The 17246-nt window shown below is 35.4% G+C and overlaps 1 protein-coding gene across 3 annotated transcripts in view; it reads left to right on the top strand.

The window, feature by feature from the left end:
* LOC145291945 (uncharacterized) overlaps positions 1-17246 on the top strand; it is a 1383621-nt gene that overhangs the window by 1260895 nt on the left and 105480 nt on the right. For 2 of the 3 annotated variants that reach the window (XM_080137870.1, XM_080137872.1), the window contains one exon: positions 1-290. This exon is cut by the window's left edge and continues 165 nt beyond it. The exons of the other annotated variant lie outside the window; for it this stretch is intronic. In XM_080137870.1, the coding sequence (XP_079993996.1) occupies positions 1-269 (269 nt within the window). In that variant the 3' untranslated portion in view covers positions 270-290. Of the gene's footprint in view, positions 291-17246 lie in introns of those variants that run through there. 3 annotated transcript variants of the gene reach the window in all.

The raw sequence follows: 17246 nt of genomic DNA, 5'->3' as shown, positions 1-17246 counted from the left end.
GGCAGTTATACTTGGCCTACTTCGGGAATAGCAAAAAACCCTTCCCACACTGGACGAAGAAAATAATTCACCTCCTGATGGTCACGTTGATACTTGTTGGCTTCATCTGCTTCCCGCTTTGTGAGAATCTGCTGAGAGGGTCGCCCATGAAAGAATGGGCGCTGCTTCTGCTACTTAGTCTTGCGATAAACGCTATCGTTCTGGAATCTTTGAAAGTTGCGGCAATCTGCTATTACAAGAAACACTGGCAGAAGACTAAACAGGATTAATAAATTTCCTTGCTGATTTCATTGCTTGGGTTTTTAATTTCTTTTTTTTTACATGGGGATCACTACTTATCAAGGCCCAGAAGCCACTTGGGGATAAGGGTTATTTTGTGTACAATAATCAATGGGATAATATCGTAGTAATAGTTGGTATTGGAGATTTGATAAAGTGTCTTACTTAAGGGGGCGATTAATCAGGAATTTGTTTATGTTGGACTTGAAGACGTCAAAGTTGTAGCCAGGTGAGAAACAGGCAAACGGAAGAGAATTCCGCAGGCGTGCACTTCTCAGAAAAAAAGCTATGTTCATGGAATCTACGTTTTGATTTAGGCACAGATAAAGAGTGGGGGAAATTACTGACAGTGGTTTTAGCTAGACGGGTGTTTATCATGAAGGATTGGCGAGGGGGGACCAGAGATTGGAGCTCGGACGAGCACTTGCCATAGAAATGACGATAAAACAAAGACAGGCTCGCAACGTCTCTTCTGTGGGAGAGAGGTTGCAGGAAAGAGAAGAGAGCATCCCCCACTAAGCCACGAAGTCTATTTTATACTTTGTCAAGACAGGATAGGCTGTTTTCTGAAGCTCCAGCCCAGATGTGGCAGTAGTTTCCATCTTTGGACGTACTTGGCTTTTATAGAGATAGAGAATTGCATCAGTAGTGAGATATCTTCTGGAGCAATAGAAGGATCCCACCATTTTCCCAGCGGCCCGGGCAACAGACTTGATATACATGTTCCATTTCAGACCAGGATTAAAGGTCAAACCCAGGAGCTTGCCAAACATGAAGCCTTCCTAAGACGAGAGCCATCCATTTCAATTGATGCTAGATGCGGAACAAAGCGCTGATGATATAAAGTTAGGAGCTTGGTTTTAGATGCATTAAAAGTAACCAGCCATCTCTTCCCCCACTGAACCACCTGCTCAATATTAGGAGAGAGGGAATCAGAGAGAGCTTTGTCATTTACGGCCTTTGATGTGTTGCCATAGATGGTCATGTCATCAGCATAGATGTCAACGAATGATTTAAGTATGTGTTTTGGGAGACCATTGATGTAGATCAGGAAGAGAGTTGGGCCCAGTATGGACCCCTGGGGGACTCCAGCTTAAATACTGTGGGCCTCTGATTGCTGCTCATCAACCACTACTCTTATGAACCTATCAGAGAAAATGATTTAATGATTGAGAAAACATTTCCAGTTATATCGTGGCTGGAAATCTTGTGAAATAGGCCCTTATGCCAAACCTTAGCAAAATTGCCCTAGAAAGGAAGCCTTGTCGAGAGATTCACTAATCCTATGGGATATAACTGTTAAGACATCAGCTGTAGATCTAGCAGAACGGAAACCATATTGCGTTTCACTAAGGAGGTTATTTCTGCTGGGGTGGTTGACTACTTCTTTATTTATTATGGATTCCAGTAACTTACTCATGACACACAAGAGAGTTATTGATCTGTACTGAGAGGGAGATGACTTATCACCTGAGTTCTTAAATGCAGGGCATACTAACGAGGTTTTCCAGGGTGTTGGAAAGCACTTCTCCTTAAGGCAATGCTTAAACAGTTTTGTAAGTATGGTGGCAAGTTCTGGTCGAAGCTTTTTCAACACTATAATTAGAATGCCGTCTGGACCAGTTGCTTTACTGGAATCAAGGTTCTTGATTAGTTTGGCGACCTCGTGCACAGATATTTGTAGGTTAGATAGTGTGCTGTCTGTTGAAGGAGGAAATACGATGAGTTGATGATCTTCGTCACAGAGGGTAGAGTTAGCTGTAAAGTTCTTGGCAAATAGTTTGGCCTTGTCTGATGCTGATGAGATGACTTCAGGTCCATTGATCATGGTTGGGATAGAACGCACGCATCTGTTCAGGATCCTGTATGCTATTTGCCAAAACTGGTGGGAACTAAGCCGCTGCTCAGCTACTTTGGATTTGACAGACTGAGCATATAGCTCTCTGGCATTTTTCATTACTCTTTTACAGTGGTTGCTGGCAGTCCTGAAAGCAGCTTTAGTCTCAGTACATCTATTACGTTGGTAGCTATGGAAAACATGATTTCTGTGTGCGATGGCAGCAGCACATTCTAGGGAGAACAATGGCTGGCTGTTAGGTTTTTGTTGGATTTTTTGGATGGTATGAATCGGTCTATGCCTACAATTAACCATTCAGTCATGTCTGATACTATAGAGGACACATCCTTTTTAAACATGGAATGCAGAGGTAGATCAGATATGAATGTATGGAAGCTATCCCAGTCAGTCATAGATAATCGATATACAGTACGGTGGAGAGGTACATCTGAAGACTTATTGTATTTCATTTTTATCTTAACTGATACAACTGTGTGGTCGGAGGATCCCAGGGGAGATAGAATGGAACATGAACATAGCTCAGGGGAAGTTGTGAGAAAAAGATCTAGAAGGCTTGCATATTGACCAGTAGTATCGTGAACAATCTGAGTGAGGTCATACGCAATGGCAAAATCATGACAGCACCTCCCCTCAAAATCTGTCTTATTTGACTGGGTCAGCCATTCTACATTATGGACATTGAAGTCACCGCAAATGCGAATGGTAGCCCAAGGATGAGGTAAGCATTATAATGTGTATCTATGTAATTACTAGGGCTCTGACAACAAAATATTTTGACTCTGAAGTATATATCCGACACAGTCAATCAACCGAGAACGACATCAGTCTATATAAAAAGATATAAGATATTAACGGATACATACTCAAGAGTCAAAACAATGAAAAGAATATGCTGTTGTCACAGCCCTAGAAATTACTACTTTATCTATATTCACACACGCACACACACACACATATATATATATATATATATATATATATATATATATATATATATATATATATATATATATATATATATATATTCGAATGAGAGGAGTTAGAACACAAATTAATCAATCTCGTGGTTCGGAGTCTTCCAAAATATTTTTGGTAAGTAATGTTTTTATATAAAACAAGACTAAGCATATCCATAAATAGGATATTATAATTTTTCTTTTCATTTAATAAGAAGCTGGTACAATAAGCAAAGCGAAAAAATGCTTGTTTGTTTAAAGTTTTTATTTTTTATTTCCACTGTTAGAAATATGTTTTCACCTGTTTAACGTCTAATTACCCTGCATATATCATGGCCATTTTTGTTAATTGGGATTTTCATTTCGACTAGCATAACCACATTTTTACAGACTTCACATTACCAAAAAATGAGATTTAATACATCAAAAATGTGACAATCTTCAACCAGTCTGGAACGTAAAAACAAACTTCTTTATTCCAGGAGTACCATCCTAATCAGATACCGGAACCCCATATCCTTTTTTTTTTTTTTTTTTCAATCCACTTTTCCAACTACTCTTTACAATGTCTCATTAAAAGATTTTAATCTTTAACCTGTTTTCAATGTAAATGCTCAATAACAAAATTATATAAATTCATAATAAATATTTTGCTGACGACTTTCCTCTGAGGAGATTACCTTTACATCGAAAATCCATGGATTAAAGAAAGTACTTGAAATGCTGAATTCCTTGTTCAAACAATAAATTTTTGTTTAGAAAATTATATTTTCTGAAAAAAAATTTCAATATAAAATATGCAATATATATATATATACATATAGTGACCGCCAAATAAATCAAAATAATTTTTCCTTTCTTATTTTCTAATTAATAATAACCAATGAGCCACACTTTTTTCAATAAACTAGATCATACTGTTTTTTCCTAATTCTTTATTGTACAAATCATGTTGACAAAGACTTAGAATTTGGTAGCCCTTAAAAGAGCCCTTTTTGGTAATCCTCTGGGGGGGATGCGACTTGTTGGAATGTCACAATCCATGTCTTCATAGTTAATTTTCAAAAAGGGAGAAAATAAAATTTTTGTAAACTGTTAACGGGCTACCGTATCTTGAAATAATCGTAATACGGATATACAATTATCACTTATAATTTTCAAACACTGTTTTTTTTTTAATTATATTTTAATTTTTTTTTTTTTTTTTTTTTTTTTTGGTATCGATTCTTGAAAGCATTATTTATGTATTGGTACAGGGAAAGTTTACAATTTTTTAATTTAATTTTAGTAGTCAATGAGACAAAATCAAAGGAATCGTTAGTAGTGTAAATTTGGTAAAATGGATTAAATAAGCGGGACGGCTCATCAAGAACTTGTTTACATTGGACTTGAAACAGACCATATTGTAATCAGCTAGAAAACAGGCAAACGGAAGACAGTTCCACAGGTGTGCAGTTCTAAGAAAGAAGCTTTGTTCATGGAATCTATGTTTAGGTATAGGCACAGATAAAGAGTGGGGGAAGTTACTGATAGTGTTTTCAGCTAGGCAATCACCACTTATCAAGGCCCAGAGACCACTATAAGAGGATAAGGGTTAAGAATGGTTGTGGGGAATTATTCATAGTGTTTTCAGCTAGACAAGTGTTTTTCGTCAAAGTTTGGCGAAGGGGGAACCATGGATTGGAGCTAAGACGAGCACTTGCGATGAAAATAACGATAAAGCAAAGACAGGCTCGCAACGCCTCTTCTGTGAGAAAAAGGTCGCAGGGAAGAGAAAAGTTCATCCTCTACTAGGCTACGAAGTCTATATTGAACTCTGTCAAGGCAGGATAAGATCGAATATTTGTTTTTTATAGAACTGATTATCTATTGATATAATCGTGTTTGTCAATATAGATAAGTGATTTGAATTTATTTTATAAATATACAACTTGAATGGCATCAGCTAAAACCAAAACATTTACCTCTCCATCAGACATAAGGGCACATATGCATATCAAAACTTTACAAACTAATGTAGTTAAACGTATAAGTATATATTTGCGCATGTGCAGATGATACACATTAAGTTGATTCATGTCTGCCAATTTTCAATTTTTTTCAGTTTTATCCCCGTTATCAGCCCCTCTTTTTTTCTGGATAAAAATCAAATCGAATTTGTTTCACAGGTCAAAATACTCCATGTCATAGAGATAGCTATAGACACAGACAGACAATGTCATTTTTATAATATATACAGGTGATATATATTAGGTTAATATATGTCTATCTACTTATCCACACACACACACACACACACACACACATACATATATATATATATATATATATATATATATATATATATATATATATATATATATATATTAATATATTATTGTCATTAGTCTTAAGGTATTTTTCACTGGCCTTGAAGCGGATTGTTTTTTTAATGCCTAGTCACTTGCATACTGTTTATAAATTGATTCATTGCAAGCGCAATATACGCTGGATATTTTCATGTTATTCTATGGAGTTACAATTTGTTTTAAGCTGATTTTTGTCTTTCATTATATCGCAGTTACTCATCGGATCGGTTGTTGGATTATGTGAAGTACAATTTCTTTCCGATTTATTGACTTACTGAGGATTTAGCAGAGAAGTCGGAAAATGGCGCCGGAAACATTCAAATATAAAATGCAAACATAGCTAATAAAAGATACTTTTATATCTATTTGGCTCATTTGTTGTGTCAGTTTTAACTTTTTACTAGCGGTTCGTGAATATGAGTATTTAAGTGTCTAAAATTAATATATTTCGGAATTATACTCTTTCATCAGAATTTAAAAAACAATTTTTCCTTGCCATGAAGTTATGTTGAAGATAAATAGGTTAATGAAGAGTCCGTGTGCTGTATTGAATGCAGCAAATATTATAGCTCACCTCTTTTGGAAATAGAGTACGATTATAAATATCTCCAATATCAAAATATAAAATATTATTCGCAGGAAACTCCCACAACAGCACGAGAACTTTTCTGCTTAAATGTATACAAGAAAAAAAGCATAGCCAAAATTACATTTATATTCTTTGAAAAATCTGTGGACCTTGTTTGCTTGCATTTTGTCTTCGACGATCGGGCGATTTCTTTATTTTTTTAGACAGGTGAATATATATATATATATATATATATATATATATATATTAGATCTTTATCTTTAGATCTTTTATTTAGATATATATCTATATCGAGAGTTCTCGACGATAATTCTTGGCCTGAAGACGTAACCCCCCAACGCGGGTGATTACAGAAACATGTATGCACATATGAAGCCATCAATGTTTGTATAAATAAATTTCATATATATATATATATATATATATATATATATATAAAGAGAGAGAGGGAGGGGGCGTTGCTCAGAGGCTATGGAATTTCGATTCTAGCTGATGGTACCAAAGTCGTATATATATTTGCTGTTTTGATATCACTACTATATATTAGGTTTAATATAATAATCAATAGAGACTCGTCTCTATAATAATAAATACGAAATCTGCATGAATTAAAATATCGTATTTAGACGTATCTTACGACTGGGCAACGCTGGGCGACCTTCTAGTATGTGTTTGTATGTGTACATATGTGGGGGGTTTCACTACTCTTAAACAGAAAACATGTATACTAATCTCAGTGTTGTGAGCACACAAAATTATGGAAAATCTGGTCAAATACATTTTCATATTTACTTAGCGAGTAACATAAATTGGGCTTGAAACACACCTTAAAAGAATATATAGTTTTGTGCGAAAGAACCCGAGTCTCGTCATATTCATTATATCAGCTTATTCACTGTGTTGTCTCTCCAGTACATGGTAAGTATGGAGTCAGATACAGAATTTCTTTATATTCAACCACGTGAAATCCCGTCTAGTAGCCTGGGGTTCTCTGCTCAAAGGGAAACAATCCACTGGTATCATTAACAATCGGTGTCATTCTCTTTTGTTTATCTACAAGTACACCAGTTTCAGAAACTTTACATTAACAAGCTTCTTTTGTTGATATTGATTTTTTTAAAACTAGTATACTACAAATGATTGCCATAATTTTGTAACATAGTGCCAAGACAAATGCATGAGTAATGACGTCGCCGGTAGGGTAAAATATGGATTTTATAAAGGAGATCACGTTAGAGACAAAAAGAACTTTCAAGATCACGTTAGAGGCGTGATTGACGCTCGAGAAGAGGATCACGTGAAAGACTGCACAGCGGTAACGTAACGATGAGGAAATAAATGTCGTGGTGACAAAGAAAAGGCGAGTTGAAGTTCTTTTCTATTCTTTGTCTACTTTGCGACTGAGCATGCGACGTGTTGTTTCCCGGCCAACGTTACAATTATTCTGAAGTTTTAAATTGCCATATAATAGATTTTGCTGGCTTAAAGTCAGAACCATATAGCTGAATTTATATCTGAGTATGTTATGGTCTGGATTTGACTTCGTCTTTATTTTATGTCTCTTTATGGTATCGTTTTTCTTATTCCGTTACTGCTTAAGTCTCCTGAATGGACTTTACTTATATATTATATAAAGGGCAAATGGCTGTATGTATATCCGGCTAAAACTTAAAAATTACGCAATGACCCACAATGTTGGTATTTCTTAAATCGATGTAACCCCAGATGTATAGTATCTAAAAAAACATTTTTAATTGGAGGTCAAATGGCTATTTATATCTAATTTCATACTATTAAAACGTATACGCATCTTTTTAATGTGAATATGCAGTTTGTTTTACAACCACTTACTAAAGGGAGGTAACTCTGATTAGTTTTCACAATTATTTTCCTTACACTGGGTCGAGTTTTGAATGTGTACATATCCGAAAGAGGAATCGCTGGACAAAGACGGAATTAAGGAAGGAAAGGGAAGGTGGAACAAAGAGGGATAGAAGTTGTGTTACAGTTTTCCCGGGTACTGCTGGGTAACTCTGCTAGTTGCGTGTGTGAGTATACACACACGCACAAATGAATACGTTATTTTAAAACTCTTTTTTTAATCAATGACTGATGAATTTACATCGGTAATATCGTCTTCATCTGTTACGTTGATTAAAACTTACCAACTTTGCGGGTGTTTGTGTATTTTTCAAGTTTTAGCCGTTTATCTTTTTAATCAGCGAATGACGAGGATACGAGGTGTCTTAGATAAGTTCCCAGATTTTTTGCACAGACATTTAAAATTGTAGATTCCTGAAAATTTAGTATGTTATTGCTAAACAGCTTATGAGATGACTGACCAACTTTTATGATTTCATGGTTCAAAAGAATAGCTACACAAGGAATTGGACTACACTCTAAAAAACCGTGATTGTCATTGTTGGTTAATTTCAAAAATGCTACCTGGACGTGAGGACACTTTAGAACAAGAATATGCAAAAGGATTTTGTTTTAAACTTGAAAAAATATCACAGAAACGTATGTAATGCCCCAAATTGCTTTTGGGTCCTCTTTTATGAATCGCGCATCAATTTACGAGTGGCATAAGAGATTCAAGAAAGGTAGGGAGTCTGTGAGGGGAAGTAAGAGGTAGGAGAGGAGTAAAGAAGTAAGAACACTAGAGTTGATTAGCCAAATAAATAATTTCATGGATAAGAACCGCCGTCTGTCTATAGAGACAATAAGTGCAAAGTTTGAGGACTGTATGGGAAATGTACACACAATTATTCGCAAAGAACTGGAGATGTGGAAGACTATTTGACTAAGATGGGCGTCAAGACAGTTACTCGCCCTCCCTATAATCAATACGTTGCTCCCTGTGACTTTGTTATTCCCTAAGCTCAAGGAAACCCGTAGAAGCTGTCGTTACGAGATAATTGAGATGAGAGAGGCTGTGACGATGGTTACTGACACGATCACACAAAACGACTTACATGGTGTCTTCCAGAAGTTGTTGGAATTGTACAATAGGTGCATTGCAGCCGGAGGAGATAAGTTCGAAGGGGAGTAGAGTTTCTTGTGTGCATTATGAATAAAAGTGCGCATACGGAAAAAGTCTGGAAACTTATTGAAGGCACCTCGTACATCGTGATTACAGTAAAAAGAATGAAAGCTCTGAAGTGAAAAACAGTGAACCGACATTAGACCTTCTACAAATCCAATATCATACATGCTGATATGTCAAGATAAGGCGATACCTGAAACTTGGGATTTATTCGATGATACCTTCTGTCAAATATTGACCACACAATCGCATATCGCATGAAGGAATTTGCGGTGAGTTGTCTTATACATTCCTGCGCCGTAACATTTATCCTGTAAATGTGAAGCTCGACGTTGACATATCAGATGATCTGCTGATAACATATGTGTTATGACACATGTTAAGAAAGATGGAGGAAATCCTCGCAAAGTGTTCGAATTTGTACTTAAATTGCGATTCCCTGTCGAAGAAGGGGATAATGATGACTTAACCAGCAATTGGTACCGAGAAAAAGCTTATGATTGCTGTTAAGTATACAAGATTTACTTTTACGTCATAGCATCAAGAGATTTGACATGGGCAGGTCTCCAAACACGAGGAAATTGACGGGAAAAATTTATTATGATTCTCCATCTCGAAAAAAATATTCTTACGATTTCTGGTCGAAAGTCTTTTGCATGAAATATAAAACGGTCTGTTCGACAAATCTTGTTTGCTTGTACTTTGTTCATGACGTCATTTTTCAGTGACCAGGCCTCCTAGTTATTTATGACGACTGTGCCCCGACGCAATACATACAGCGTAATACTTGACGCTACGATGATGTTGACAGAGTGGGTTTTCTTAGATCGTTAAGTTAAGCGTTGTTAAGCCTGGTCAGTATCAGTTGGGTGACCATTTGGAATTAGCAAACGCTAAACATAGGGAGATGTCACCTCCTCCTTGCAAGATCACAGAAATTAAGCAACAATAAGCCTGGCCAGTACCAGATGGGTAGTCATTTGGAAATATCGAACGCTGTACAAAAGACTCCTCTCTACAAGAACTGTAAAAAAAACGAATGCGGCATCTCGCCTGACCGGAATATGCAAGCGACTGGGGACCGCATATGAATTTTATATTTCCATGAATTTTTTTTTCTTCGAGGGAATCCGGTCTAACGTATCTCGCTTGAATGTTGCTAGAAAAGACGCAATAGAAATGCATCTACAAATAAACAGAAAATAAAAAAAACAAGTTGTTTGGTTTTTCATCATAAAGTCGATTTCTAATGTAAGGAAAGATTTCTGATGAGAAAAATGGGGAAGAGATATGGTGCTTATTTACAGTGAAAACCACGCATTTCCGGTAAAAACATTATTACATACTTTAGTGTCATCGCGAAATTAGTATGAATTCCAAAAATTACGAAAATTGATCAAACAGAAGACGTGCTAAATGCATTTTTCACGAAAAACTTGCTTACGATTCTGTTTAGAAATGCGTTGTTTTAAACATGGCAGACTCTTAATTTGTCAGCCTAATTAAAAAGTTGTTTCCTTTGTTGTTGCATACTGAATTGGTCGCACAACTGTTACATATTAAAACATTCGATGAATTCTATTTTTACTTTTAATTATTTTTTTACTTTTTTCGTAATTTTTTTTAAATTTATACTAATTTTGACCAGACATGTAAGTATGTAATGTTTTCACCTGAAATGCGTTGGTTTAAAATATCACTAATGTAGACAAGTATTTTTATGTTTTTATGTGGACTGCTAGGTGTGTCAGAAATTTCGTTAAAAATAGTGAATAATTCCACCCCGTCTTTCTAAGCTTATAACTCCTCGAAAAATGTAATTCAAGCCCTATTTTGTTTTTCAATTAAAGGAGCAAGGACCAAGATTTCATTAAAAAAAACAAAAGAAAAACCAAATAACGTGGTTTTAAAAAAAAAGGTTTTAAACTTCGGACTTTACAGGTAAATTTCTAAAAAACACTACTTTTTGTTGTTTTAAATTTGAATATATTATTTATTGACATTTTCTCTTCAATTTGTGATATATAACACTTTGGTGAGCAAATTAATTATTTACTTTTTAATAGACATTTCAAAATGGGAGGCCTGAATTATTCGACCCCCTGTCTTTCCAAGCTTATAACTACTCAAAAAATGTAATTTATTCCTAATTTATTTTTCAATTAAAGGAGCAAGGACCAAGGTTTCATTAAAAAAAAAAAAAGAAAAACCAAACAACATGGTTTAAAAAAAAAAAAGTTTTAAACTTCGAACTTTACAGGTAAATTTCTAAAAAACTACTTCTGTTTTGTTTTTAATTTGAATATATTATTTATTGATCTTTTCTCTTCAATTTGTGATATATAAAACTTTGGTGAGTAAATTAATTATTTACTTTCTAATAGACACTTGAAAATGGGGGCGTGAATTTAAAAAAAAAGTTTGTTTAAAATATTATATTCAGTTTATTGGAAAGAGAATAAAATTTCACATTGACCCTGAAAATATCGTAAAGATAAAATCAATAGAAAAATTTTGATAGATTTTTAAAGTTTAAAAATTGAAAAATATTGAGTTCGTAAAATTCATTACTGTTTAAAAAATATTTCTATTACTTTTAAAACAATTTTAATAGTTTATTTTGGAAGTATAATCCATAAAGAAAATAAACAACCCACTTTTAAAAGAGAAATTACGAGTTTTTTTTTTATATTTTATTCGCGGTTTCGTGTTAGGGGTGTCAAAAATTCCTACAAAAATTTCTGATACACCTAGTGGACTGCGTTTAATTAACAAACGCAGAGATCGTTTTTATATTGTTCTAAGTTCCCTTTTTAAAAGTTGCACTTTTTCTAAAAGTTTACGATTGATATTCAAAGTAAGAAATATAATTATTTTACATTTTGATATATAAATATCGTATTATTTTTGGTAAGTATTTAAATTTTTTAATAAAATAACTTGGAGTTGTTTGGTGCTTCTTCGCCACAATGTGTATCTAGTCAAACTCGGGAATGTCCTGTTGAACGATCCTTTTATTTATTCCACGGGGTAGCATGTTCTCGTTCTGTCAGCCATGATTGAGTAGAAATCCTAAGTAATCAGCAATTGTATTTTTAAATCTTGGGTAGTCTGGGTTGAATCTTCAACCTCCAGAAAGATAAGTTATAACTGAAATTTTACCAAGTATTACCTTACCAAATACGCCACGGGTCAAGCGAAAGCAAAATGTTGACGCTAATAGTAATTGTCTGATGGCCGAGTGGTCCTAGACCTTGTATCAAAGTTTACAGTTACTCAAAGGTGCTGAGTTCAATCCTGAACGAAGACAGTGAAAAGTAACATTCAAAAAAGAGAATCAGCAACTATTTCCCAGAGCCTAGCTGGAGTCCGAACACGGTACTCCCGTAATAATAATAAAGGGTTGGGGTCGAGACTCCTAACAAACGGTTCCCCAGTTCGATACAAACCCCCTGATGAAGGCCGGAGGGCAAAACGGCCGAAACGTTGTGACTATAACAACCAAGATGAGGAAGTCCGACATCTCAATCGTTGACGCCTAGTGTTATTTAGGCTAGCAGCTGGCGTTTTCTGCGTTCGTTCAGGTTATCGGTTGACTAACTTAAAAATTGTTATTTGTAGAAAAGAAAAAATTGAGAATATAACGCTAAGAAATTGAATCAGGAGTTCCTTGTTTTTTGTTATTTAGCTTTGCCTCTATATAACTGTTTTATAAATAATTAAATAATACATTTGTTTACGTGCAAACTATGGGCGATCGTTTGGGTATAAGGGAGGCAATTGACTTCTCCGATCTCTTAGACACTGTTTACTGAATTTAATTATCGTTAAAAAGATTCAACAGCAATCGACGCGCGTGCGCGCAGATTTCTGTGGATTTTTTTTTAACGATAATTAAATTCAATGTACAGTGTCTAGCAGATCGAGGAAGCTAATTACCTCCCTTAGATCCAAACGGTTGCCCATAATTTGTCCGTAAACAAATATTGTATTCATTTATTTATTTTATAAAATACACACACACACACACACACACACACATAATGTTGTGTTTTATTTTTTCGAGTTTGTCAATGGGGCAAACCCCATATTTTACTTAGGGAGGGACACAAGTAAAATAAATTTACATTGTTTTTTATGTTATTATGATGTATAGATTTTCATTTTAATGGTAAGTAGCTTAATAACAAATAATATTCGTCATTTTATCTTTAATACCAATAATGTAAGTACAGTTAAGTTCAATATGTTTTTTAAGCAATCGTATTTGGAATCGGAAATTAGAGTAAAATGTTTCCGATTCCGATACCCTGAAAAGTTCTGATTTTTCCGATGAATCATTCCAACACTAATACATATCTGAGGAAAAAAGTTGTATCTAAACACACATAACACGACTACACATTTGTGAATGTTATATTACATATATAATTAACTTGGCTTTTTACGGCAAAAATGCGAAATTCATTCTTCACGCTTTTTTTTAGTTTACAATAAAAAACGATATCTATTTGTTGGCCAGACGCAGCTAATTATAGCTACGACTGAGACATGTTCCAAAAGGGATAGGCAAGCTATGTTCGTAAAAATAATACTTTTTTTATATTATGAACAAATAGTTCTATTTCTTATTGATCTGTTATATAAACACAGTAAAGATTCTCTGAATTTTTACCATATGAATACAAAACTTACCTGAATTATTATTAGTATTAGTAGTAGTAGAATCACTAATATTATTATGAGTAGTAGTAGTATTAAATAGTATTATATATCTATTCTCCTATATATTTTTGTGTGTGTGTGTTTTTATATTCATATTAAAAACGCTTTTTTTCCTATTTATTGGAATGTATTTGCTTCCCTACGAAAGCAAAATGTGAACAAGGTCGTTTTCAATGTGGGGGAAAACCAGCTCCCCAAAAAGAAGGGCAAAAAATGACACTCTCGCAGTAGCCAAAAATAATAATTGTCTCAGTATAGAGGGCTTATATACACTGCATATATACATTTTTTTCCTAGGAAGGGGAGTATTGTGAGGAAACGAGTATGAAACAAAGAGCAATAACCGGCTTCTTTTTTTAGGACCAGCTCTCGACCAGAGAGGTTGGGCTAACCAGCCGCCTCCCTTTCGGGAGGCGCGCGCGTTCACGTCCCCTGTGACTATGTATGGGGCACGAGCATACAGACCGTATGCACACATACTCGCTCTTTCTCTCTCTATCTACTACTGGTCCCTGAGAACACCACCGCGTAGCTGACTGCTAACATGGCGTACAGCTTAACCTCTATCCCCGTCTTTGTCTACACGCTGAATTATCATTTCAATTTCCACTACAACACTCATTTCTCTTCCCACGCGCGAACAAACGATAGTGACCCGAACTTGAGATGAACACACATTTCCTATACTTGCCACAACACCAGTCCCGCAACGAACATTGGTTACACACGCGCGGACATGAACACATGTTATAACTAAAACGTTCATTCTTTCAACAGCAAATAAACGACGTTTATCTTATCCATCAATTGAGTGTGTGTTTCCTTCAATTCCATTCGTTTCATTATTTTCTTGTGGCGAGCTAGGGTATTATATCCTGGTCCGCAACAGGCTTCACCAAGGACAAATTAACTTAAGTGTAGCATCAGAACAGATACTACACTTTGAGTTATATATATTTTATTTTCCGGAATGTACAAAGACATACGAAAAACAAATAATTAGGCACAAGGTTACTTAAAAATTGGGAGAGGGATGCCTATGATCAATGATTGTATCCTTGCTAGTCTATGCTAAAGTTCTCATTCTACAATACCTCAAGCACACCGGAAGTCGTTCTACTTAAAAGTCCCAAATTATACCGCGTTTTTTTTTGTTTTTTGTTGTTGTTTTTTTTTGTTTTTGTTTTTTTGTAACTATGTAAATATAACATGTGATTAGAAATAAAATTATATAATATAATCGATTATTTAATTCATTGACATGGGGTAGGTAAAAGAAGTCTTTCAAATAAACAAAAAGGTGTTAGTAGGACAGTCCCAAACCTCTCTAAAAGGTACACCGCCTATTGTTTTCCGGCTTGGTGTGGGCCGAAAACAAGAAAATTGCTCTCTACATGCGGTTGAATTCTAGGCAGGATCAAGGAAAATGGGATGCAAGGTGTGCAGTTGCTCCAGGACCACTTACTATTGTTGTATCCTTCCTATCACTTCCAGTGTCTGTGGTTTCCATGGTCGATCAAAGGGTGAAGTAAAATCCAGAAAAATCACGGTTTTGACAAAGATGGAGCCGACTTTGGCGCCAAAAAGATATACAGCAAAGACGGGAATAGAACTGACAGAGTGAGTAGGGAGTAAATTGGAGGGAAGAGAAAGTGTATCCGACACTCCCTCGCGGAAGGTCATGGTTATATTGGCCAAAATCTTCAACTTTGTGTTTAGCAAAGTTATGGGTCTGTGGTCATCTAATTCTTCCCCGCCATGTCCGTCACCTTTTCTCAGCAATGTGATCACTCCGCTGGTAACTTGCCCCAAGATGGATCTCTGAGCAAACCAATGGTTAAACACATCCATCAGAAGAGGCAAAAACATGGACAACAGACTCAAATAGAGTTCGTATGGCAGACGGAGCTGTTATACCTGACTTGCTTCAGCGCACTAAAAAAAAAATTTAAAAAAAAAAAAATCTGCTCCATCACCCGGCCCTCGCAACTAATCACTTTAGCTGCCTCGAGACGGAGAAAGTCGGCCAAATAGTTATTAAACCTGTGAACTGGAAGATCAGCCTGCTGCGTAAAATGCTCTTCGAAACGTTCATCGAAAACCCTCGCTATTCTCCCGAGTCAATTCCAAAGTTCGTCTATCCGGATGTTTGACTTTGCTAATGTACTTGTACGAGCCAAGCCTAGAAACCTTGTAACGCACGTCCGCGTCAGAATTGACTGCTTATCCCGGCCAAAAGGCAAAGGGCATTTTTTCTGTTTAAAAAGAAAATACAATTTTCTTGTATGTGGGTCGTGGAATTGCATTCACTAGCAAAAAGATCTATTCATTCTTTTAAAGATTCAATTCCCTATTAGTTTTTTTTTCGGTTTACTTAACTTATTATTCAACTTATTACGTGTAATTATATTAATGCCGATATTCTTCATGATTTATACTTGCATAATATTTGCGTAAAACGTTTACTATAAACACAAACTCTTTCCACATATATTTATACATGCTTATATGTTTTTGTTTAAAAAATTTTGCCTACAAAACTCCTCCTAAGGGTGTTGGTCTACAGACATGAAACTTCATATGTAAGGTATTTGAACCCATGCAAAAAAATTTATAATTCTAGCCCGGGAAAATCGATACAAAGGTGTGAATATTAAAAAAAAAGAATTGTCAGTTGATGGTCGAACGCCAGCATTACGAATATGCATGCATAACGTAGTAGCTATTGGTTCATGCAATATATATATATATATATATATATTTCCACTTATGATTTGAAAGGGTCGATCACTGGACGAAGTAAAGGTGTAGCCCCTGGGACTTAGGGTTAGTGTCGATAGGGCGGCGACGTTAGGGTTACATACTTGGCCTAGTGATGCAGGGTCGTGCGACCCCTCCAGGCATGGTCGCACATTAAGGTTAAGGCAATTGAACTCTGGAATTTTTATTTTGTTTACCATAATTGACAATTTTCACATATAACAGTTGATGTATGTATGTGTGTGTCTCTGTGGAAATATTTAATCGATAAACTCTTAAACTACCAGTCACATAAAACTGAAATTAACAGTAAATACTAATCCTACACCAATGATGGTTTAGAACGAGTGAAATCTTTGAATGGGTGACTAATGCGCGCATAAGTCATCAAGTTGAAATACAAAATGTTTATTTCAATTTGCCGACATATTTCTATTTTGCGTATGCGCAAATTCATTCATAACTTGAAGTGGTTTAATTTAAAAAATTTTTTTATCTATCTGTAGATAGCTCAAACGGTAGGGAACGCGGCTGGAGCGCTAAATGTTTTGGTTTCGGTTGTAGCTGGTGTCACCCAAGTTATCTTTTTTTTAATTTATGAAATCAGTACTAAAAAAAAAACTTGGAGTACGAATGATTAATATGTGAGTGAGAACCTACGCTCCTGTGTCTCTTCGTATAATAT

The sequence above is a fragment of the Euprymna scolopes genome, chromosome 13 (assembly GCF_053919585.1).
Source record: "Euprymna scolopes isolate OS-2025 chromosome 13, ASM5391958v1, whole genome shotgun sequence".
In the NCBI taxonomy this organism is placed as follows: Eukaryota; Metazoa; Mollusca; class Cephalopoda; order Sepiida; family Sepiolidae; genus Euprymna; species Euprymna scolopes.
This window is presented reverse-complemented; position numbering and strand designations above follow the sequence as displayed.